Genomic DNA, 25,370 nt, shown 5'->3' on the forward strand with positions numbered 1-25,370 from the left:
TATGATTCTGCAGATTTCCTAATTTTAGGGAAAGAATCAGTCGGTGGCAGTTTCACGTGGCTCACCGACAGGCCACCCTGATGGGCGCTGGAGTGTATCAGCAGCGACTTCTCCCTCCCCGCACCTCTTTCGGCATATCTCGTGGGCACACAGGGGGCTGGGCTGGCCCCGCAGCCCGCTGCTGGTCCCGGAGCACCCCTGCCCGGGGCGGGAGAGAGGGGAAGGGAGAGGAGGGGAGCGGAGAGGAGTCCCCCCGCCTCGCCCCGCTTCCAGCACTCCCTGGGCTCAGACGGGGACCAGAGGTGCCGCCTCCTCGCCCTCCCCTTCCTCCCCCTCCTCCTCCTCCTCCTCCCCGCTCCTGCCCGGCTGGCAGCGAGCGGCTGGAGCGCCGGGAGCGCTGCGGGAGCGCTGCGGGAGCGCTGCGGGAGCGGAGCTGCCGCCCGTGTGCCCCCGGCCCCGAGCCCCCCGTGTGTCCGCAGCCGGAGCCGGACCATGGCTTGGGGCGAGCTCGGGCTCCTGCGCTGGCTGCGGGAGAGCCGCCAGTCCCGCAAACTCATCCTGCTCATCGTCTTCATCGCCCTGCTGCTGGACAACATGCTGCTCACCGTGGTCGGTAGGTGGAATGGGCTTGGGTTTGTTTTCCTCTCCCGGTTTATGCCTGAAATAATCTCCAGTGGCAGATGTACTCCCTGAATGCCCGATTAATGCTCTCAAACCCAGCATTTTCAAGCACTGATTTTTTAATTTATTTTTTTTTTTAAAAACACAAATTGTGTTCTGGCCATTGCAAACACATCGCCGTGGACATCAAAGCCTGGCTTTATTTCCATGTTAATTGCAGGATAAGGAATGGTATAAAAAGGTCTCCGTAACTTTTTTTACTTTTTTTTTCCGCCCCCCCTACTAAACACCAGTAATACTTCACAGAATGACAGATAACAGTATTTTTAGCTCATCACTGTTTTTTCTCCTGTGGTCGTGCAGCTGAAACCACGGACTAGATAACACTGGAGATGCCTGTTTCCTTGAGATAGTTCCTCTTTCCCCCACATTGGTCTTAAAATGATAGGTTAATAAGAAAACTATCTGACTGGGTTTTGAGAAAAGAACTTCTGTGAGTTAGTTTAATAAAATAATCCAAGTTTTGATCAAAGTCAAAGATGCAACTTTTAATGGCTTCAGTGGCATAGGGTCAAGATTCAGGAATCTACACAAATAATACAGTTGAACAGTTTTCACTGGTAGTTTTAGAAGTCCTCATATTCAAATGTTTGTATGAATTTAAAGAAAAGGGTTCAGAGAAACTGGTGGCTCGTGAATGTGCACACACACATATGGATGCACATGCTTCTCTTGGAAGTGACTTGGTCTGTACAGAGCCAGCTCTCAGATGATGCTGCAGAGTCGGCTTCTGAATCAGACTCCTGAATTTCTTGGGGGGCTTCAGCTTAAAAGATAAAAGCTGGAAACATATCTATTTTTAGCAAGTTGATTTTGGATTTTTTTTTACATGAATATTCTTCCCTTAAAAAAACTGAATATTTAATTACTTGTTTAGTAATACGTATGCTAGAAGCCCTAGAAAGCATTATAGTTTTCAGACTTGAGAGGGTGAGCTCTTTCAGGAAGAGATGCAAGATGGGAAGGGGTGATTCTGTCACTAGTGTTAAAATAAATGAACCTGACATCTGCTTTTACAAATTCTGAAATGCTAATTTCTGAGATACATATTAATACAAATAAATTACAGCTAAGAGCATAAAGCATATAAAGGCAGTTTCTTCTGACTGATCTCTTCATTGTATGTTATTAAAAATGAGATATGCAAACATCAACACATTAGTTCTGATTACTTAATATAGGAGTGTTATTTTTCCTTCTTATGGCTGTTACTCCTCAATATTTTTATGGTTTATTTTAAAAATGTGTTTTATTATATCTTTTATATTTTGATTTAATAAGAGTTCCAGTGCTTTCCTTGTCATTTATGTTTTCATAATCTAATAAAAGGATTTGACAAAGAGACTTCAGATATGGGTTTTGATACTTCTTATACTTTGCTTAATGATGTCCGTATAAAAAATTTATGAAAACTGACAAAAAATAAAGACTACTGTAAAAGAACTTTTTGTTTTAAACTACACTTCTTAGTTATGGGTGTGTTTTTTCCCATGAGCAAATTTCTCTTTCAGTTCTGTCTTCTCACCATTCAAAAGATTAACGTGCTCTGCACAAAAGCCTTGTATTTCCTAATCAGTGGCAAAGCAAGCAAGAAAATTTGGTGATTCCATTTACAAATAACCTGATAGTAAGAGGCCGACATGTTCTATTTGTTTTTCCAGTGCCAATAATTCCCAGTTACCTTTACAGCATCGAACATGAGAAAAATGCCACAGAAATCCAGACCCCCAAGCCCAACCCCCTCTCAGCGACGATGGACAGTTTTCAGAGCATCTTCTCCTACTACGACAACACAACGATGGTTACGGGAAACGAGTCTGATGAGACACAGCCCAGCGAGTTGCACCCCACTCAGACAGAACAGATGCCAGTCAATGTGACTCCTTCCCCCTCCGACTGCCCCCGGGACGACAAGGAGCTGCTGAACGAGAATGTTCGAGTTGGGCTCCTGTTCGCTTCCAAAGCAACAGTGCAGCTCGTGACCAACCCCTTCATAGGGCCGCTGACAAACAGGTATGTCACTGCTGCTGCACTGCCAGCCAGGCTCTGAGGCTGCTGGTGCAGTCCAGACTGCTATTCCAAACAAAGTATTCCCAAGTCTCTTTTGGCCCTGGCTTACTGGCCTTCTCACTTTATCTGGAGGAATATGTTAGTGAAATATATTTGGTGAACACTTCCAAACACTTAAATCCTTTCCCAAATGAATTGTTAAGCTGCACATCAGCCATCAGTGTTGCACAGTTTTCCTCCAGCTCCTGAGACTTTGGGTTTTTATAGAAACTTCTGCTGGAGTGGTGTGAAATGTCTTCAGTACAGTTACAGCAGGTCAAAAGACAATGTAGTATTTATAAATCACTGCGAATTGACCCGTGGCACCTACATTAGGCAGAGATGATATTGCAGCTGTAGGCAGGGCTCAGATCCCTCCCTTGCTGTCACTGATGTGCAGCTCTTGGTGTGATCTGCTGTGAGATGATTTGGAGCTGTCTGAGGTAAGAATCAGTGGGAAACTCATGTGGACTTCAGTGAAGATTGAACAAGTTTCAAACCTTGCTGATGCCACATTCATCTCAGTGGATGTTTCCATCAGTACATGATCTAGCCCAGCCTTCAAACTGTTCTCTCTAAATTCTTGCATATTTAAGGTGTCTTGGATGAAATATGTCTAAATGGAACTTCACAGAAAATTAACTTGACCAGCATCAAGGGTATGAAAAACAATGTCAATGACCTACAAACCCCTCTCCAAGTCCAAGTACTGGTGACATTTACATGAAGATTAAAAGTATTTATAATATCATTTAAAATTTTTGTGTTAATAATGAATTTGATTTTATTTTTAGCATTTTGTGTAACTGTTCCCCAGAGAAGCAGCTGCAGTCCTCCCAAACAGGTTATGAGATCAATCTCTGCAGGAAACAAACTCCAAATTGTGTTTAGCTGGGTCACTGGTTTTCATATTTCTTATTTAAGGTTTTTATAGAGAAGAATTATTCCTTTCAGAAAGTAATATGCAGCAGAAATTTTTCCTTTAAAAAACCACATTAGTTTAAGCAGTCAATGCCTATCATGTGTGACAGTAGTCAAAAGAACCAACACACTCTAATGCTAGATATTTCAGATTTTGAAGCCAAAACTACCTTAGTAGTTTTACACCTTATATACATATATATAGTCTGAGTGTTTCATTTCTATCTGATTAAAGAGTATCCAGCTGAGGTCTAACATCGTTTGGATTCACAGTGTTATGTATTCAAACCCTGTATTCAGTCTGTGGAACTGATCTTAACACAAAACCTTTAAATGAGAATTCTCATTTCCCCTTGTCTCTAACACATATCACCTACACAGATATAAGTACACCACCATGAAAAATTACTTTTCCACAAATATTGCTGCAAGTTGAGGAGGAAAGCAGAGTTTACTTACCTGGATTTTCTGTATTGTTTAGTGAGGATATAATAGCTCCTCTGCAGGTAAAGCAATATAACATCAAATAATATTTTCATAATAGTTCTTTAGGTATACTTCTAGATTTTCCTAAATGTCTGAATTTTAGCCCTGTTGATATTTACTCTTCTCTGTTAGCATCATCATTCCACAACGTGCCAAATCAGGAGAGAGGCACGTGGTCACACCTCTGCCCTGGAGCCAGCTGGGACACACCTGACACATCCTTAGGCTTGGCAAGGAGGCAGGAGATGCTCCTGTAGCATCTTCCTTTGCTGTTGGGAGCAGGGTTAACAACACATGAGTGTGAACTTCAGTGCTGTGAGCCAAGGTTTCCTCCTGGAAACATTCTACCTGTTTTTGCCTGGGTCAGGGTGTGTGACTGCAGTCACAGGGGCAGGTCTGCAGGCTCAGGTGCCCAGTGAGTGTGAGAAGAAAAAACAAGGAGCACGTCATCCTTAGTGGCAAAGTGGCCCTAAATTAGATTTAAGGTTCACTGGTTTTCTTTCGTGCACTATTTGTATCTTGGTACTGGTATCTGCCTTTCTTCTTAGTGGGAACTATCGGGTAACACATCTATCAATTTACTGCAGAAGTTATTGGATACCCTCTCCCCCTTAAGTTGACAATTTCTAATAACAGTGTGTATGATCGGCTAAAAATTATGAGTGTTATAAATTAAACAGAAAATATCTGAGTTACCAATAGAAAGACTCTTCCTCACCCCTGATCAGCTGTTTGGTGTTAATTGTTATTGCCGTTATTACTTCTACAAAATTTCAACAAAGTATTACAACTTAGGGGGAATTCCTTACTTAGTTCATGATCAACATGCACAGTTTCTTAAGATACTCAGTAATTTTCTTTTTGAAATAGGTAGCACATTGTGTAGAGTGATTTTTATTTTTCAGTCAAATACAGCTGTTCAAGCATGGTTTGAGTATGGAGTTACTGGCTTTTACTAGGCTTGGGTTTGTACAGCATGCAACAGGATGTTCTACTCATATCAGTGTGTGCCAATAACGGCTATTATATTTTTGGAAAGTTTTGGGGGCTGTTTTCCCCTTCTTTTATAATTACTGAGGGTATAGATTTTCAAAAACAAATTTCAAAATTGGTTTCACTCAAGGTCTATATTCCACAAAAAATATTTCTCATTTAAAGCCCAGCTCTTCCCACGGAATACCAGACAAAATACACCTGGCTCAGTGAACTTGTTTGCAATTCCTGAAACAATACACTTTCCCCTTGGCCTAACAAAGTCCCAGTAAAACAAACATTTGGTGATGGCTTTGCCATAGGATGCCAACAACACATTTCCCACTGTGGCACAGTTTCAGAGCAGAGCTGGTAAGGTTTGGTGGCTCAAATGCACATCACATTTTTCCTTGTAGTGAACTTGGCAAGAAACTGTAGATATAGTGCAGGGCTTGACACAGGACACTCGTGAGGAGGGTGCCCTGGCAGGGGCAGATCGAAGGCTCTGCCTGATCCTGTCCAGTGGAGACAGTGGGCAAAAGGCTGCTGTGCCCTTTGTGACTGATTTAACTCGCTGCCCTGGCACAGGGTGCCCAGAGAAGCTGTGGCTGCCCCATCCCTGGGAGCCTCCAAGACCAGGCTGGATGGGGCTCTGAGCAACCTGGGATAGTGGAAGGTGTCCCTGCCCACGGCAGGGAGATGGAACCAGGTGGTCCTTAAGTTCCCTTCCAACCCAAACCATTGTGATCCTATGATTTATTTCACTGCCTTTTTTTCCTCTCATACAAGCTCCCTGCATGAGGCTGTGTAACCTTTATTTTACTGCTGCACAGAACCACCAATCTGTTGTCTTACTGTAAAGTAATCTTGTTAATAGGTATAAATCACTTCCTAAGAGTCCTGCAGTCTGGGGCTGACATGGGACTGAAACGGAGTTCATTTGGGCATTCTGCATCAGTGGCAGCCTTCCCTTCACCTCCTTCAACTAATGACAGACTTTTTCAGAGGTCAGTAATACTTGTAAGAAGCACTTTCAGCTGCAGGTAGCTTTAGTGAAACATGTTGGACTCTGCTTCAGAATCTCTTAGAGGGCTGTGAAAGGAGTGCCCAAGAAAATTACATGCCTGGGCATGGTAACAAGAAAAAAGAAGAGAGAAGACAGGTTGTAATATTCCCTTGTGTTGCACACATGCAGGGGAACAGAATGTAGGACTGGGATGGACTCTACCATGTCATGGCTGAGAAGGAGAGACTGCACATTCACAGGTCTCACATGGCAAGGACAGGAATGGCCCAGGACCAAGGGACAGAATCACTGAGTAGTTGGCTGTTACAGGTGGTGCCTCTTCTTTTTGTGGTTATTTATGTTATATAGTGTAATTGTTCAGCAAAAACTCCCAGTCTGTGCTCTCTGATATCTGTAGAACAGATCAGGGAATGCAGCTGCAGATTAGACATTTGTGGAAGCACAACTCCAACTAATTATTGCTGCTCTTTCAGGAGGAGGCAGGGTTTGCTAAGAGGCAGGGTTTGTTAAGATTACGCAGGAAAGGACAATCTGCATAACTAATTAAATAGCTGGATGTGGGTAAGACTCTCCCCTGAGCAAGAGCAACCCTGACTTTTGGAGTTTCAGCAATCCCATGCAGGGGCAGCACACCAGAATCGTGCATCTCCACATTGTGGGTGAAGCTCCGGGCAATTTTAGATTTCCAGAGGATTGTAATGACTTGTTTAACTCACTACGAATGCATGTCCAGTGCTGACCTGTAAATCTTTGCATCCTGTTGTATGATGGATCACTGGTAATGCAGACTTTGTCTGAAATGACTCTGTGCCCACACAGAGTCTAGTTCTGAAATTATTTATTTCTGTGTGGAGGAAAAGGTACGTATTAGACCTTGGTGTATGTGATAAAACATCATGGTGTGCTGGGTAGCAAGAGTAGGACTGAGTTCTGCTCCAGTTGTGCCCTTATCACCCTCTCCTATGTATCACTTCACACCTTGCTGTGACCCTCTTTGTCCAAGGTAAAGGAGGAATAATATCTGTGACTGCAAAAATTAAAAGCAATGCTTGAACACTTTCACTGAGCAGTAAAAGTGACTTCCAAAATACTTGTTTCCTTACTGCCTTCAGTGACCAGAAACTTCCCAAGTGTAGGAAGCCTGTAGGAAGAGAGGACATCTCCTCCTTTTTGATAGAGTATCAGTTAGAACTGGTATGACAGCACTTCTCTCTGTTGAACTCATGAATGTTTATGGAAGATCTCACAGTTCGTGTCTCTGATTTAGTGATGGAAATGTGAATGTGGGAGCCAAGTTGGATGGAATTTCTCTTCATGCAAATAACTAAATTTTAATTCAGTGTACTTGCAGCAGAAACAAATTGTTATCTCACAGGCCCTGTGTCAAATCTATGAACTGCTTGATTTTTTATGCAAAGCAGACTTCTCCCTCCCAGTGCCCATCCTAGATATCCCTGGAATGGCCTTGACAGACACAACCCTACTTTACTTTGCAATTGGAGAAGACATAAGGACAATCACCTTCTGCTTTCACACCACAGAGAAAGAGGATAACACTCCCCACCGGCACTGTCTGTGCCTGCAGGATTTTGGGGTTTTGTGTGTACCTGTCAGTGTTTCCTCTAATTGAAAACCTCAAAATCAAAGCAATTATGGTCAAACTCTCTGTGGCCCGTTCTACCTGGGCTCACTGGGAAGGGAAGTGCTCACTCAGCTCTGAAGCAGGCGAGAAGTCGGCAAGAGGTAATTTTTTGTTTCCTCATGTACAGAGAAACATCAGTGGAGACCAACATCCCCTTGTGTGATAACTGCTACACACACAGCAAGAGGAGAGACAGGCTTAGAAAAATCAGTCACTTTAAATAAAACAGACCAAAAAAAAGGTAGCTTTGTTCTCTTATATGCCATGTTCTATTATTATGCCAGATTAAAATTATTATCATAAAGCCACTGAGGAATTTTGTGGTAGGGGTTTAATTTGCTTTAGAGGTACCAGACCAGTTAAGTACCACATGAGTAACTAGTCTCTGCTGGGTATTGCAACACACACTTAAAAATCTGAACTAGAAGAATTACTGCACTATGTTTTTTGGCATATTTTAATGTAGTGATGATATTTAAGGCAAAATTGTTCTTCATTTCAGTTTTCTTTGGCATGCAGAAATGTGCTTGCTAGATTTCTTTCATTCACAAAACTCATACAAATGTTATAATGAGACAAACAGTGAGCACTGAGCCCTGCAGTCCAGAGAGTTTTCCATTTTCCAAAGCCCTTAATTGTATAAAAATATTAAAAAACCTCCAAAGCTCAAAATAATTATTTTGGTTTGCCTGTGTCATGACTGCTATTATTAAAAGTGCCATTATAGATTCCTCCATTATTTGATTGACCCACTTCAGCCAATACTGCCAATATAAATGCCCAATGCTGTCAAATCATTGAAAGTTGAAATCCTTTGAATGTACTCTTTTGAAAAGCATCATCCATTGTTGAGGAATTTGGCCGTTAAATAATGCCTTGTCAAATACATTTGAGATCCACAATCCTACAAAAAAGAAGCCATGAACAAAGTGTGCTAAATGGAATACTCAAACTGTCTTCAGAGCTAACAGGGTTTTGACTCTAGGGTAGATTTTTAATGGTGGAAAATAATATGTTGTGATTATTTTTGTTGAAATTTCAGTTTTAGCTGCTCAAAAAATGTATTTGCTTTCCAGCCAGAAAATTCTTTGTTTCCTGGAAACTTGAAAATACTTAGAGCAACCAGGCATTTCTACAGGCTGTTTAGAGTCCTAATGAAGAAGGGGGTTGATGAAGGAAGCTTTGATCAGCTCCATTTTGCTCCTAAACACATGGAAAGCAAAAAAAAATATTCTCAGGCTCTTTGGGACTCTTCCAGTTCTCCTGGCTGAGGCAGAACTCCCAGAAGAGCTGATGACAAATTCTTCCAGTAAAAAAGCCATTGGCTTGGCTGTGTCTCATTATGGTCATTGTCTCACGAGCGTGGAAACATGACTGGGATATTTCAAAGCTCAGCTTGCTCACACAAATCTTCCCTTGGCATAGCTTTGGCACCTCGTGAAGGCCCAGAGGGGCTTTGTTGGGAACAATTTAAGAAAGAACAAGAACAGGGCAATCAGATCCTAATGAGAAGTATTTCTTCCAGGGATTTCAGATACAAAGTCTGCTGTGCCAGATGAAAAGACGTTTGTAACATGGACAGATATGGTCATGTGGGCCACAATAAATAGTTCAAAGCCTACCAAGGAACTACAGGCTGGGTTTTTGACGTGTGTGAACTCACGTGAGTAAGTCTAACTCAAAACCTCAGCAGGACAACCTCAGAAATGTGAAATATTCATTTTGTTTTCCAGAATAGGCTACCAGATTCCGCTGTTTGCTGGCTTCTGCATCATGTTTGTGTCGACAATCAGTAAGTGTCCACATCCTTTTTGGTCTGGCCCAGACACAACCTGTAGATAAATAATCCATAATAATTATCGCTAGGAATTCTTCTTGTTGATGTCCAGGGACTGATTTCCAGGGAAAATGTAAGGGTGTCTGCTCCATGTGGATGAGATTAAACAAGTACAGCCTTACGAACATGCTCTAAGGAATCATGACCTTCCATCCCACCTCGGTGGGTCTCGTCCTAGGCTGAATCTTTCAGGTTCTTCTGATCTGGAACGGTGCTCAGACAGCTCTAACAGCCATGGAAGGGCTGTCCTGCAAGATCCTTGACAACTACAGATTGTGGGGGCTTATCAGAAAAGTCGTGAGGCTGCAGTGGCTCATGAGGAGAACATGAGTCAACAGTGTCCCAGCGTTGCTAAACACCACTGTGGGATGTGCAAACAGGAGCACAGCCTGCAAGTCAGCTGAGATAATTTGTCTGCTCTAATGGCATTGATAAGGCTTCAGCTGCTGTTTCATGTTTGGCTTTGGCCTGCATTTAGAGCTGTGGCCCAAATAGAAAGAGTACAGAGAACATCAAGGATCATTAGAAGCCTGTGAGGAACAATGAAAGAATCAGTTTTGCCTCAGAAGGCAGATGTAAAATGTATTAGAGTCTGTGACAAAAAAGGGAGGGAACAAACAATTTTCCATATCCAGTGTACATAAGAGAAGGAACAATGACAGGCTGCCCAGAGAAGCTGTGGATGCCCCATCCCTGGCAGTGTCCAAGGCCAGGTTGGATGGGACTCTGAGCAACCTGGGGTAGTGGAAGGTGTCCCTGCCCATGGCAGGGGGGGGAATGAGATGACCTTTAAGATCCCTTCCAACCCAAACCATTCTGTGATTTTATGGTTCTGTGACTCTATGATTCTATTAATCTATTATTCTATGATCTTCAAACTGCATCATCAAGGGGACTGAAGTGCTAGAGAAGATGACCTGGTCTTAGAGTCACTGACAACTCTGCACTGTTAGACACATTTTGGTTGGGATGTAGATGAGAATAGTGAGCCTAATTCATGGCAGAGAACTGCTGATCCACTGACATCCTTTCTTCCTTCATTTTCCTTGATTTTTCTCTGTCTACATAGTAGGAATTTTTGTGAGACCTGATGAAAAGCCCAAGAGGCACGATCCCACAGGGTAGGTGGGGAAAGTGCACGTGGATCTTGTGTTGAGTTGGTGCATAAGAACTTCCTGCAGCTATAACCTGGCAAATTCCCCAGGTGACCAACAGGTGGGAGCTGTAAAAAAGCTTTCAAAACTGCCTGACCATGGCACGGGCTCCACGAGCAGAGATGTGATTGGGTGTCTGGGACACTCCCACTTTCTAGTGGATGGGGAATTTAGAGTGCAACATCCCAAGGCTCTTTCCCAAAAGGCAGATGGTGGCTGAGAGTGGAGCCTGGGGATAAATCTCTTGGGCAGAGACAGAGTGGTCCTTCCTCTGGTGCAGTGTTTCTGCTTGCCTGATGTTGGGAGGACCAGAAACTTGGCACAGCCCTTGAATGGGTGGATGTGGCTTCCCTGCCCCTCCAGCCAGCTGTGCTGCACACATCTGGGGTGGGGCTGGCAGCACCAGGGGAAAACCTCTCACCACCCACTTTTTGGAGGAAAGAGCAGTGCATTGAGGTGCAGGGGTGTCACATCTGCCTTCCCTGAATGCTGGAGCTCCAGGGGCAGCCTTCAGTGAAGCAGCAGAGAGGCAAGGCTGGAAAGGAAAGCCTTGTTACTCCTTCTGTGTGCAGCTGAATCAGAGCAGGCTGTAATCAAATCCCAAGTAATTAGTTCAAACTGCTTGGGCGCTTGCATTCTGTGCTACCTGGAGGCTCAGACACCTGAGAACAATTCAACACTGACACATCTAAATGCAATAAGAGGAAATAATGCTGTTAGCATTGAAAGTGGCACAAGTCACTGTAAACACTTGACTAAATTGTAGGAAGCTTTTGTGATAGTTTGGAGAAATCTAACTTTTTAACCTAGTTAGAGTTAACCTAATTTAAAAAATTTACCTCTGTTTTTTCCTGTAGTGTTTGCCTTCTCTGGAAGCTATGCATTACTGTTTATTGCCAGGTCCCTTCAAGGAGTGGGTTCCTCTTGTTCTTCAGTGGCAGGTAAGAGAAGAATTTATAGAGTAAAATGCAGATCATTCAGTCATTTTCTGAATGGTATTTTGTCTGCACTTTCAATAATTAATACAAAAATATTTAATTAAATCAATTTCATGGGTTTTTTTCTGTCCCTCTCATATAAAGTAGCTCAAAAGCAAATGTCTTTTCAGATTTCCTTGGTATTTGGGTTGCACTAAGGTAGAGCACTAAATGAACTGCGCTCTCCCTGGGATTTCTGCACCTGTGTCTTCAACATTTTAAATTCATTTTTAGCCATTTTAAAGGTCATTGGGAACTTATGTTGGTACTTATTGCAGTTGGAATAGCAGCTCTGTCTGTTACTGAAATTTCTGTTATACAATGTTGTTTTCAAGGACTTACCATGCTGGCTGCCAGTTTGGACTCAGCTTACCTGTAATACAAGCTTTTATTTTTAAATGAGTAGGTGAAATGGAGTATGGGTTTTCAGCCCAAGTTACTTAACCCTTTTTGAGACTGAGACTAGAGAAAATATATTTTATTTATGTTGAATATTTCAGTCTTGGAAAAATTCCCTGTGATGGTAGTAGAAATAGAAATTTGGCTTGGGAAGGGAGGTGAATTGTGATGCTGAGTCAAGGTGTCCTGTGGCTTACTCAGGAAAATCCCCCTTTCCGACTCGGCCTGGCCTATAACCAGAGTTCACAGAAACTCCATAGGAGCTTAACAAGAATTTGGTGGCTGGATTCCTCCTGGGTTCCCTTGGCAGGGATTGTGCTCCAGCCCACCCCTGGACAATGGTGCCTGGGGCAGCAGGGGGGATGTAGCACTGCAGGCTGAGCATTCCACCCGGGAGCAGGGGCACCTTCTGCCTAAGAGCAGTTTGAAGCTGCACAACAAGCACTAATTGAGAGATTTAAACCTGGATGAGTAGTGGAAGAGTGGGGATGTGGCTGAGGGAGAAGGGAGGGGCTGGTATGAGGAGCCAGGGATGGAGAAGGCAAAGACAAGCAGGAGGGGTAGAGACAAGAGAATCCATCTTTTCTCTGACATCAGTTAAGGTTACAAGTTAGGCTTTCCAAAGGGAAGACATGCCAGAATCAAAATTACTGTTCAGCTTTAACTCAGTCCTTATGCAAGTGTTCACCTTGAGGTACAGGCTCTTAGATGAGTACATGACTATTTTTCTCAGACAACCTACAAAATAGAGCATAAATAGTCCACCCCTTCCTGAAGGCAGGATCAGCTTAGTATCTGTCATTCCTCATGCACACTTGACAGGTATGATCTCAGAAGCCTCCAGAAATGCCCTCAGCATCCAGCTTTGTGCTTAAGTACCTTTATGGTCACAAAGTTTTTTCCTGATATCTCATCTAAAGATTCCTGTCATGTGAACTTATTTCTGCTTCTCATATTTTAGAGAACAAGAAGAACAGTTTCTTTTCTTTATCTTTCTGGCTCTCTTTAATATTTCCAGATCTCACATCAGCATTCTCCTCTCTGGTTTTAAATTGAAAGTCCTGCAGTTGTCCCTCACAGATATTTTTCTTGCTCACCCTTGTTGCCATTCTCTGGACAGTCTTCAGGGCACCCCCACACCTTTTTTCCTGTGCTGCACCAGAATCAGACCCAGCCCTGGGAAGAAGATCTGACTCCTTACAGGGAGTCAGTCACTTCATGTATCCCCCAGCAAAGGAAGTTCTGTGTACTATTGCTGCCAATCAGTCACTTGCTGCACTGCGTTTGTGTGTGCAATCATTCCTGCCCACGTGTAAAACTTTGCGTTTTCTTCTTTGTATTGCCCCTTAGTGTTGTTTTCCAGAATATTACCCCAAATCTCACGTTCATTGAGGATTCTGATACAGTTCTCTAACTGTCTCTCCAACCAAAGAGTTTGATGATGTCATCCAGAATTTTCAATAAGCGTGATAATCCACACAGGACCTCTGCTCCTTTGATGCACATGATGGATGGTATTCACTTAATGATGAACCAGGCAGGGTTTTGTTTTCTCTTTCTGTGTAGCTGTCCATCTTATTTACTGAACCCTACAAAAATCTTGATTTGAAAACATAATTATTAATTTCTATGAGGACTCTTCTGCAGCTTTTACATCTATAGTGTCTGAGTGCTTCACAAAAACACAAATGAATTAGGCTTCATGTTTCCTTTTGTGAAATGAAGGTTCATAATCAAATGCAGAAATGAAGCATGTGAAGATAAAGGTCAAAAGAATCCTTTAATTTTGGATGCTGAACTTGAAATACTCATTTACAAAGTAATCAGTTCTGCCCAATACCTCATACACAGAGCACAGGCAGCACTGACCACGATTTCAGCTGAGTGGTCACCAGACCTTTGTGTCATGCACCCAGAGCATAAATAAATGATTGTGAGTGCTTGTCAAAAGCTTTGTTACTGCTAGTTGGGAACAGTCTAAAAGCTCTGTGACAAAGACAGGGACAAAGAATCCAGCAAATAAGGGCATTATTAAATTACCTGACTGATACTGCACAATGGAACATGGTCTTGGAGATCACATGCATTGCCAAACCCCTTTTTGGTTCAAAGTTAATTCTGTGGGGAGGGACTATATCTATTTTTATATATATATGTGTATATATATGTGTGTGTGTGTATATACATACATGTATATGTAGACACACAAATACTTCCTGTCTTTTCTGTGTGATGTTTAGTAGGCGTGGCAAATGATGACCATAAACTGTGGCACACAGATGTCTAATTTGGTGTTGTGCTTTTTGTTTTCTTTTCTTTTTTTGTTTTCTTTGGACTGCAGGGATGGGTTTGCTGGCCACTGTGTACACGGATGATGAAGAGAGAGGCAACGCCATGGGAATTGCACTGGGAGGCCTGGCCATGGGAGTGTTAGGTCAGTGAGCTGCAGCTCTGCTGGCAAGAGAACCCACCCGTGTCCCAGCCAGCCCAGAGGCAGTGCTGCTCTGAGGCAGCAGGACTCTTGAGTGTGATGCTATCAGGCAGTCTCCAGGTTAGATTGGCAGGGCATGTTAAGAGGAGCTTTTCCCACAGCAGCACATTCCTTATGGAGGTGCATATGTCCAGGAATCTCTGAGATGCTTGGGTTTTGTTCATATGGAGGAGCATTTTGGGGAGTGAAGAATATGGTATTGTCGTGATCAGTGAGCTTTTTAAACTGAACTTTTTGGTCTCTGTGTGCCAGTAGCAGGATGCCCAAATGCTTGCAGGGGACATTTGTTCAGAGTCAGAGGTGTGGCTTCACAACTGTGTCCTTCCTCTCTCCCTGCAGTGGGCCCCCCCTTCGGGAGTGTCATGTATGAGTTTGTGGGGAAGAGTTCTCCTTTCCTGGTTCTGGCAGCGCTGGCTCTGTTAGATGGAGGTCAGTAGATCCAAAGGGTCAGGATCACCTGTATCCCTTCCATAATCCCACCATCCACCCCCTCATGGGGAATGTTGCAGCACTGGTTTCTGTTTGCAGCTGTTCAGTTACTGGTTCTGCAGCCATCCAGGACACAGGCAGAGGTGAGTGTTCAGCTAAAACCCTGTGGGCAATGGGTGACACTTTGCCTTTCCTAAACCCAAGCTTTTGTCCACAGAGCCAGAAGGGGACACCGTTACTGACACTTTTGAAGGACCCCTATATCATTATTGCAGCAGGTACTACATCCCTTTTTATTTCCTTTAAACCAGCCATTGGTGTCATTCCTGACTTGCTGGCGTGCCTTGGGCTGAGCTGCTTTGACAGTATTGCCATTTGCTGGTTTCCTTTACATAAAGCTCAAAGTGCCTGGTGGTACTTCTCCTACAGGATGAATATACCAGCAGAAACACAACAGGCAGAGGGTTTGAAATAAATGTGTCTTTCCAGCCAAGAGGACACTGATGACTTGCAGGTGCTTGCTGAGGCAATGAGATGTGGACAGGAAACTTTCTGTGCGGCAAGTGAGGAGGGCCAGGGTTTCAGAGGGAGGGGTTGCCAGCACACCACAGGCAGGCGTAGGGAATAATTCTGAACTTTGTTTCTGTTTGAAGAGGGAGTGAATTTGGTCTCTTCAGTGTGGACTGTATTTCAGAAAAGGCGTGGGTTGAATGGTGAATGGTATTTTGTATTACCTGTATCATTTGTCTAATGAATCTTTCTGTCTCGAGAGATGTTTGCCATTTTGCATTGCATTTTGTTGAATGTTTATTCTGAAGCCTGTAACTGAGCCTGGCTCTTTCTAATGTTGACAAAACATCTGGAAACAGACAGTTATTTTCATAGTTTTGTTTCTTAGTTCTAACTTGCTTGTCCACCAAAGCAGTTCTTCCAGGCATTTCTTGGGTTCTCCATTTCTTGGTGATCCTGGGGAATGACCATAACCTTAACTCTGTGACCCTTGGCTGAGCTGTAACTGAAGTTATACAAACACTTTTGTTTGAGAAGTTCTCAGAGCATTAAAAGACCTTTCCATAGAAAAAATGTATTTGAGGGCAAAAAGCAGCACAGGGAATACTGGTTCTAAGAGATCAGATGTGCCATTCATCTAACTGGGTAACTGCCTCTCACAGTGCCTAAAGCAGGTGTTACAGGGTGAGATTCATCTGACAGCATTTGCCAAGTACTTATGTTATATCCAGGCTATGCCAAGGGTTAGTCTGGAGCAGAACTTGGTTTACACCACAAAATATGACAAAGGGACAGGTTTTTAAGGGGTACTTTGCTTGACTAAAATTTAGCTACTCCTGCCAAGCTTAGTCTTGGCCAAGGAAGAGAAAAGGTGCCAAAGACCACGGATCCCACTGTTTTGGTTATGTCCTATGTCTGCTAAGAGCATGGATGCACTTTGTTCCAAGTTTTAACACATGTGCATGGCATTTAATTTCTGCAGCTGTTCTCTAAAGCTTTTTCAGCAATGTTTCAGGCTCTGTGCAGTCTCAGAGCCCCAGAGTTGTGAAGAATGGGGAGCCTGGACTCAGGACTGTGTGTCAGAGACACCTTTCTGCCCTGGCTCTTTTTGTCCCCTGCTTTCCTGCACCTGCCTGCACAGTGCCTCCTGTTTCCCCTTCCCATCTTTGATCCAGTACAGCTGAACACAACAGGAGGAGGGAAAGGAAGGATGTACAGACAGGTAGAACCACAGAGACCTCTTCTGGTCTGATCCTTCCTGCTCTCACCAGCTGCTCTGAGTGACCTGTCCTGCTCCCACCAGGCTTCAGTGCCCAGGGTATGAGAAAACCCCACTGCTAATCCATGTGAGGGACTAAGTACAGCACCCAGGGTCTCTGCCTCCCAGGACAGAGCCTGCCCAGTACAGATGATGCTGATGCTCTCTAACCTCACCCTCTTCCCCAGCTTTATTTCCCTTGCAGACTAAAACTGTTTTTGCCAGAGCTGAATGCCAAATACCACCTATAACTTCAGCTTATCTGGCTTACGAATACACATCTGTCCAAATGCAGTTTTCTTGATGCACTGGGAGTCCACTGCTTAAGTGTTAATTGCTTCAATTCTGAAATCACTGCTTTAGTTACTAAAAAGGCTCTAAAAATTTCATTTCCTCTCCCTTATCCCAAGGGGTTGGGTGGGCATTTTTTTGCTTTATTTTCTAGGATGGGAATTTCTGATCCTGATGCTGGCAGGAAAGGGTGGGTAAGTGTTTGGGTGGGCTGGCAGCTCCGTGCTGTGACACCCTGGGGCAATCAGTCAGGGCCCGTGTCACACCTCTCTGTGTCCAAACCCCAAGGATGCTGTGACTGCAGGTGTCCCACACTGTGTGCAGTGTTCAGTGTACAGATACACATTAGAGAGGAGAAGGTTAAAAGTCCTGCTGGGTTCACTCTGCTCATGGAGATCAGGGGGTTTGAATGGCTTTTCAGGCAGCTCACTACCTCATTAAAACACTGACTGCATCACCAGTGGGCTGATTGGTTGACCATCAGTAAAAGCCAGGGATGTTTTAGGCATGCTGTAAAAGGGTTAACAGCTTGTGTTCCTTCCAATCTTGATTTAGGTACACTAATTTCATACTATAAATTCAGACTCAATCTCACGAGTGTGTGTCATACACTTGAGTTGTAATTGTTTGCATTCTTAACATACAAGCACTTTCTGACCAATTTGGTTCATCTATAGCACACTATTACTCCTCAGCCCGAGGTGTCCTTGTGTCAGAGGTGACTCTTTGAAGCCCATGCCATCTGTACTCACTGGCCAGGCAAAAGAAGTGTTGCTGCCGTGTTTTGTCACAGCTGTAGGAGCTCAGTGACTGAAGTCAGTCCATTCCTGCAGCCAGACCCCACTGACAGGGGTTAAAGAAAAGTGAGGTGCTACTGGCTGACACAGTTGTGTGGACAGACAAGTGAGTTTAAATGATCAGATTAAAAAACCAGAGCTGAGATGGATTTCATCACAAGCACATGGGTTCTTCAGAAGATGTGTGACAGCTTTTTGCTGGGTACCTGTTCTTTCACAGAAAAATGCCAGTGATGTCTGTGCACTCTGCCAAAAGCTGAGTGGGCTCTTGGCTACAGAGGTGGGATTCAGCTGAGAGGCTGCAATTTCAAACCTTCTGGCCAACACAGGACATGTAATGTAATTCCCAGATGAAAAGATGCAGGAGTTATGCCCTCAACACGTGGCCCTTTAAAGAGAGGTCAGCTGCATGCAGAACAGAGGAAAAAAATAATTTCTTTTGGGGAAGCTTTGCTAAGGTAGCATGCTCTTTATTGGACTTTGCTGTGAGTTTGCAGGGTGCCAGCTCAGGCACTCTCTTTTCTTTTGGGGTACATTCTATAGACCTGAAGTACTTTTATCACCATACACCTGATCAAGGCCTTTGCTGTCTAAGCCATCTCTGTCCAAATGGTCCTTCTTCCTCTGGCTGCACTTTGTGCAGTCTGAAATGTTTTCCCAGCATCAAGGGAGCTGCTGGAGCATGGCTGATTTTGCCCTGGAAGAGGCAGCCCCTTGGTGTTTAACTGGGGCTCCTCACAGACAAGCCAGTGGGAGCTTGCACCCGAGTGGAAAGGTTGGCTTTTGTCTTTAGGGCAAAGCAGTGCTGAACTGTTGCTCCTTGCCCCGGGAAGGCAGTGAGCCAGCTAGCCAGCAAGTTCATTTTAGGAATTGTGGATACACAGTCTAATATATTCTGACAGGTCTGAGCAAAGAATGACATCAGTGCTCATTTGGTTTTGAACCTTATGATGAGGAACTTGTTCCCAGAGAAATAATGTTTCTCTGAATTCAGACAAATTTGGCCTTTCTTTTTCAAAAAAAAAAAAAGAAAGGCAAAATTTAGATGGTAAATGACTGTGAGAGTCTAGAATATTTTCCTAAATTTCATATAATGTAAATATTAGGGGAAAAAATGGGAACACAAATTTGAGGTTGTCACTTCTAGCAGCGACTTCTAAAAACCATGTTGTAAGGGATCAGCAGAGGGGACATGTCCCCTTGCCCTGCATTAAGCTTTGGCTGCCTCAGGGTCTTTTGAGGAAGCTTGAAAGTCATCTTGAATCCAGAGAAATACTGTGGGGTTTCCTCCAGCTGAGGGGCACCACTGAGGACAGAGGGATGTGTCCCAAGCCCCTGGAGCCTGGCTCTGCAGGCAGTGGTGTGGGCAGAGCTGAGCTGGCAGGCAAGGCTGAGTCAGCACTTCCACCTCTTGTTATCCTTCGTGTCTGGGTTACTAAAGGCCCAGAAATTCAGAAGAGATCTGTGAGCACTGAAATTCATAGGGCTGGGCAGGCTCAGCCAAACCCAGGCTTTGCTGCACGAGCTGTCTGGCTGCTACCTACAGGATGTTGGGAGAAAATTCCCATTCTAGGGGACAGACATCCCTGTGGTTGTCTCTTGGTATTTTCAGGATCGAGACCTCCACATCTCCTCATGTGATGGAGGCACCATCTCTCAGATGACAGAGGCACAGGGTCAGAGCCTGTGCTTCTTACACAACAGGGCTCTGGTATTGCCCCAGGAGACTGGGTAAAGACCAGAAGATTGTAGTTTTAGCTAATCATTTGTACAACAGTCAGACCTCATGAACTTTCCAAATGTCAGCAAGCTCACTGCAAACTTTCACATTATGAAATAGCTTAACCTTTATTGTAGAATTTCTAGGAGAATAGAAATATATAAAAAGTTAGTCTTCACTGATTTTACATTGTGTTCTACTTAATGTTAATCAACATGTGATGCTTGACAAATAGGACTGTAAAAAGTGTGATGTGTTATGTAAAAGCATCAATTCTTTGCCTGGCCCTTTGTTCATAGTCAAAAGAAACACTTACTTCTATTTTTCCCCTCCCCTTCTTTCTCTAAGGATCAATCTGCTTTGCCAACATGGCTATTGCTATGCTTGAACCAGCCTTACCCATCTGGATGATGGAGACCATGTGCTCAAAAAAATGGCAGCTTGGTAAAGTACAGTATATTATTTGCATCTCTCTATTTTGTCTGATGATTGTGTCAGTTCTGGTCCTGTTAATGATTATATGCTTCGGGGGGGGAATTTTTTTTTTTATGGTCTTTAGATTTTCACTGTTATACCTGTACAGTTACAAACATTGGTCTGTAAGAAAAATAGAAGGTTGTTGATAGACAGATTGATGTTGCTGCAATAGAGGCTCCAGAAAGGGGCAACACCACAACTGAAGGAGGAACCCAGCTCTGTTGGGAATCCCAGCAGCACATCTGGCAGTGAGTGTTGGCAGGGCCAGCTGCAGGATGCCTGTTGAGCTGCAGAGCCAGCCTCTCAGGGCAAAACTATTTGTTTGGGTTTTTTTCTTAGAGGGAGTCCATCCTCAGTTCCCAGCTGGAATTGCCAGGGGCAGGCACAGAAATCTGCAGCAGGTACCCTGCCTGGGGCAAAGCATGTTTGTGCCAGCACACATACCTTCCAGGCTGCTCCTGCTGCCATGTGGAGGAACATTTTACTGAAAATGTGGCCACAAGGAGCACTTTCCCTTGAATTTGATAGATTTAATGTCCTTCTAGTGGTTACTTTCAACAGAAAGCAGTGGGAGAGCCCCAGCTTGGACCTCTTTATAACCTTTATAACACAGTCTCGGGAAACCAGTGCCCACAGGCAAACAGGGAACATGCCCCATGTGTCAGGTTTGACTAGAGACTAAAGCTGGGGCAGTTATTCTCTCTTTGAGGTGAACAGGAAGGGAAAAACCCACCAGAAAATAGACAAAATTCCAGTGAGTGTCAAACTGTGTGGGAGAGGTTGATGTGAATATTCTTAATTGGAGGATGCCCAATGTCTATTTGATAAACGTAATGATGTCTTCTGTGCTGTGATGTTTCGTGAGGGTATTTTTTAATATCAGTATATGACTTTTGAAAGAAAAAGAAAAATCCTTCATTTAAATGATGTTCAGGCAGCATCTGACTGACACCCCTACTCTGTGTTAGTGCAAGTGTCCCTGCCCCATATAGAGACACAAACCTTGGTTCTAATCATTGCAATTCAGCCCTAGGGTGGCCACAGGTGCAGTTCTGAATGTGCTGCTTTACTGTTGAACATGGGAATGACTTCTGGCCTGTACTATAGCAAAGTGAATAAGCAAACTTAGATATTTTGAACCTTGCAAAGGAAAAATAAATATTGCTTATCTACCTTCCTCACCAGAGTTTCATATTACTGGTGCAATAGAAATGAGATTTACAAATCTTCTCATTGACCAGAGGTTCCTAGAAGGAAAATATCCATTTTAGATTAATTTTACCCCTTAATGATACAAGTAATTGGCTCCATTGCACTTTGTCTGATTTCACAGCATTAATTAAAGTTTTTAAGCCTCTTAAATTATATCTTGAACTGCAGGGTTTTAAGCAAATGATTATCTTATGCAATTGGAGATCCAGCTGTTTGAAGCACAATCTGAAGAAGGTACAAAGAACCTTGATTGGCCCAACTGATGTTACTGTGCATAAAGCTTATTTAGAAATCACGGTTCTGCTTCAGTATCCACAGCTTACACACCAACCTGCAACTCTTATTTAACAAGCCTTTGCAGTATTGCTTCTCTTTTACAGCTGTGCAGGTCTGCTCTGTGTGACCATTTGGTACAACCAGATACTCCAAGCAGTAGCTGTGGTTACACAGGTGAAAATGAAACGTTTCCCCAGCACCACCACTGTAACCCACAAGGATTTTAATCACAGGATATTGCTGGGCTAAAAATTACCTCTTGATTTTTTTCTTATGAGTATCAGAGAGATAGGAAGATGGATAGGCAGGAAATGAGAAAATCCATGCTGCCTTGGTGAAAGATGAGGAGCACATACACTTGAAGGAAATGGTTTGATTGTGTCCTGCTATGTCACGCCTGCTTTCTAAATCTGAATTACCTGATTTAATGGGGACCAGATGAAAGACTTGTCACAGCATGCACTAATTTGTCAGACTTTCCTAGTTTTGTCAGGTTTTCCAGTTTGGTTTTTCTTAAGATGCAAAATCTAACAGGAAGAAAACAGTGTGTTATTTCTTCCTGGACACACGACCCATTCAGCACCACTGCACAAGGATCTGGCATCAGGCACAGCCACCCCAGCCCTCTGCCTCTGGGGTATTTTTCATAAGAATGCCTCCTCCTCCAGGGCAGTCCCTGCTCTCACCACACCTGCATCCTCCTCCCTCTGCTCTCGAGGCAGCAGTGGCACACCACGATCTCCACTGGCATTTCTTCCTTTGACATTTCCTCTCTGACTTATGTGTAGGGAGAGCAGGAATCCTGCAGCACAGACTGGAGCTGGCTTTTAAACCAGAGATGTTTCTGTTCACTGTGCAACCAACCACTCCAGATATGGCCACTGCTGGGAAAACTTCCAGGCTAGAAAAAATTGCTGGTCCCACCAGCCTGCTTTTCCAAAGGGGTGGATGTGGGAGATGAGTCTGGGTACCCTCCCATCAGGGTCAGAAGGAATTTATTCAGGCGCCCTCATTGCAAGTCATTACACATAATTTATTTTTTTTTAAATTTAAACCAACAACCGATTCTATAAAAAAATTAAAAATATGTCAGCTAAATAGTTTCCAAACAAATATTTTAAGGTTTTTCACCCTTACAATTTTGATACATGCTTGACTTCAGTTGCTGCTCGACCAAGGACCGTCATGGCCCCACAACCCTGCCTGCACCAGGAGGTCCCATGGCACTCACAGGCCTGGAGGGTGACTGTCCCTGGCAGAGGCAGAGCAGCAGCAGTGCTGTCCCCTCCTGCCTGGAGGGTGACTGTCCCTGGCAGAGGCAGAGCAGCAGCAGTGCTGTCCCCTCCTGCAGGGCACTCCCCGCCCCGGCCGTGCTGAGCACACCCTGCACACCCCTGTGACTGCGGGCGAGCTGCTGACCCTGACCCATCCCAAAGGTTACTGCAGTTCCATACAAACTTCTTGCTCTTTGTTGTTCTGTCCCCTCTCCCATAGCAGCTCTTGTAGCTGATGCTGAAAAAGTCTTTTCAAAGGCACCACATCACCCCTGCGTTTCACAGCTGATGGCCTTGGATTTCATGAGACAAACCGGATATTTGATTCTCTGGGCTGTGCACAAAGGCTCTGTTAGATGCACTCAGATCAAAATTACAGTGTCTGGGATTTATTAGTTTCTTCTAGCACTTCACTAAAGTCCTTGCTGATAAAACATCTCATTCATATTTTTCAGGTGTTGCTTTTCTCCCAGCTAGCGTCTCTTATCTCATTGGGACTAATCTTTTTGGGATACTCGCACACAAAATTGGCAGGTATGCTTCATTTAAAATACTAATCATCTTCCAGTCTCCTCATGTACCATTTCCAGTGTTTCCCAGGGCAGTTTATTGATAGTGGAAATCATTAAACTTCATTCTATAGTAGCAAAATTGCTTTTTTGAACACATTGCTACTTCTGTTGTTTAAGTCAGCACTTCAGACATGACTTTGAGACATTCCAGATCAGCTCTAGGATCTCATTATTACCCATCTCTGAGTGATGTTTCTTCTTTGACAGGTGGCTTTGTGCTTTGCTGGGGATGCTAATTGTGGGAATAAGTATTTTATGTGTAAGTAGAAGATCATGTATCTTTCAAAGCATGTGGGTGTTTGTGTGCTCATCTCCAAATATGTGCTTTTCCCGTGAGATTTTGCTGAAGTTTCTGCTTTGTGACATGGTATTATGCAATGTGTGCTTAATAGGTTCCAGATCAGATTTTTGAGTGCTTTCAAATTTCAGTGCTTCAATTATTTTAAGAAAAGTGGCTTTGAAAGGAGGAGGATTCTTTATTGAGCTGTCACTCAGTTTATTCTTGCTGATAATAGAAAGTGTGTCAGTGGTTTAATGGCACAGTTGTCTGAAATGACAGTTCAGAACAAGGATCAAACTCTCACATCTCTATAAACTGTGCCATAACTACTTGGAGAATTTATCTTAGAAAAAGAAACTAACCTCATTAGCATGTGCAGTGTGTCATAACTGGCTGCCTGAAATTTCCTTTACAGGTACCATTTGCTAAAAACATTTATGGGCTCATAGCACCAACCTTTGGAGTTGGATTTGCCATTGGTAAGAAAATTTACAATTACTTCTTGCAGTCTGTTATTTATGTAAAAATGATTTTATGTGAAGTTACAATCAGTTTTGTTGAGACTCTGATGTGACAGTAGTGAAGTCTGAGCTGTGGTCCAAACTGGTAAGTAGAGCAAGAAGGATTAAAGGACAGTGCTTAAGGAGTTTGTGCCAGGCTGCTTTAGACAAGCTGGATTGCTGAGTCTGTCCAGACCTAAACAGATCTTTCCAACTGTCCAAGAATGTAAACATCCTTTTCAGAAATGAAGCCATGCACTGCCTCAAAACCACGTTCTCCTTTGTTGTGGAAAAGAATTATACAGACATTTCACAGAAAAAAAAAGTCTTAAAATTTTCTACCTAAAGTAGGAATTCCCAAGCCCATGAGCAGGTACTTCAGGTAATGTGTGTGACCATGCAGGCAGGCTGCAGTGGGCACTGGGGCTTGGGTTTCAGCCCTTGGCTGGTCAGAAAATGTTCTAGGGCATCTTCACACATGAGGGATGTGCAGTTAGGAAAGAACTTCAGGCACAACTACAAATCCCCAATATCTGAGCACTTCTGTCAGCTGCCTGTGCTGCTTCTTACAAGCAGTGAAGGTGAGGCTCAAAAGACATGATAAAGCCACTATAAATAATTTTGACTGACTGAAGGCTAATGCAATCTTTTAGGCCTAGATTAAGTGTAAGTTCATATCAAATAGCTTTCCCCTAAATAAAAGCTACTTGGCTGGTAATGTGGGATGGGAGCCTTTGCACAGACAGTCGCTGGGAAGTGCTGGGTATGCTCCAAGCTCACATGTCTCCTGTCCTCTGGCAAGTGTCACATGTATGTGTGTGTACACGTCCATACATGACCTCAGACACAGCAAAGACCATAAAAAACAAAGCTAATACAGACTGTTTTTACACAAATCTTTTGCCTAGTTCAGAACATGAACCCTTTTAGCTGCTTTTGCATCCCTTCTCAGCATGTGGTTCGCCAAGACATTAAAAGAAGAAAAAAACAAAGGCAGTGTTTTCCTGAAAGGTGTGTTCCTCCCTCCCCCCCAGGAATGGTGGACTCCTCCATGATGCCCATCATGGGCTATCTCGTGGACCTGCGCCACGTGTCCGTCTATGGCAGCGTCTACGCCATCGCCGACGTCGCCTTCTGC

At 43.6% G+C, this 25,370-nt stretch overlaps 1 protein-coding gene across 1 annotated transcript in view; it reads left to right on the forward strand.

Moving 5' to 3' along the window:
- The first annotated feature begins 474 nt into the window (after positions 1-474).
- Positions 475-25,370, forward strand: part of SLC18A2 (solute carrier family 18 member A2) — a 28,897-nt gene continuing 4,001 nt past the window's right edge. The window contains exons 1-13 of the mRNA XM_017809138.1: positions 475-613; positions 2,343-2,694; positions 9,512-9,570; positions 11,627-11,710; positions 14,487-14,579; positions 14,976-15,065; positions 15,165-15,208; positions 15,283-15,343; positions 19,990-20,085; positions 23,336-23,414; positions 23,660-23,711; positions 24,148-24,211; positions 25,267-25,370. The exon at positions 25,267-25,370 is cut by the window's right edge and continues 13 nt beyond it. Coding sequence (XP_017664627.1) covers positions 493-613; positions 2,343-2,694; positions 9,512-9,570; positions 11,627-11,710; positions 14,487-14,579; positions 14,976-15,065; positions 15,165-15,208; positions 15,283-15,343; positions 19,990-20,085; positions 23,336-23,414; positions 23,660-23,711; positions 24,148-24,211; positions 25,267-25,370 — 1,299 coding nt within the window. The 5' untranslated portion in view covers positions 475-492. The remainder of the gene's footprint in view (positions 614-2,342; positions 2,695-9,511; positions 9,571-11,626; positions 11,711-14,486; positions 14,580-14,975; positions 15,066-15,164; positions 15,209-15,282; positions 15,344-19,989; positions 20,086-23,335; positions 23,415-23,659; positions 23,712-24,147; positions 24,212-25,266) is intronic.

This window comes from Lepidothrix coronata, unplaced genomic scaffold (assembly GCF_001604755.1).
Source record: "Lepidothrix coronata isolate B3197 unplaced genomic scaffold, Lepidothrix_coronata-1.0 Scaffold25, whole genome shotgun sequence".
Lineage (NCBI taxonomy): Eukaryota > Metazoa > Chordata > Aves > Passeriformes > Pipridae > Lepidothrix > Lepidothrix coronata.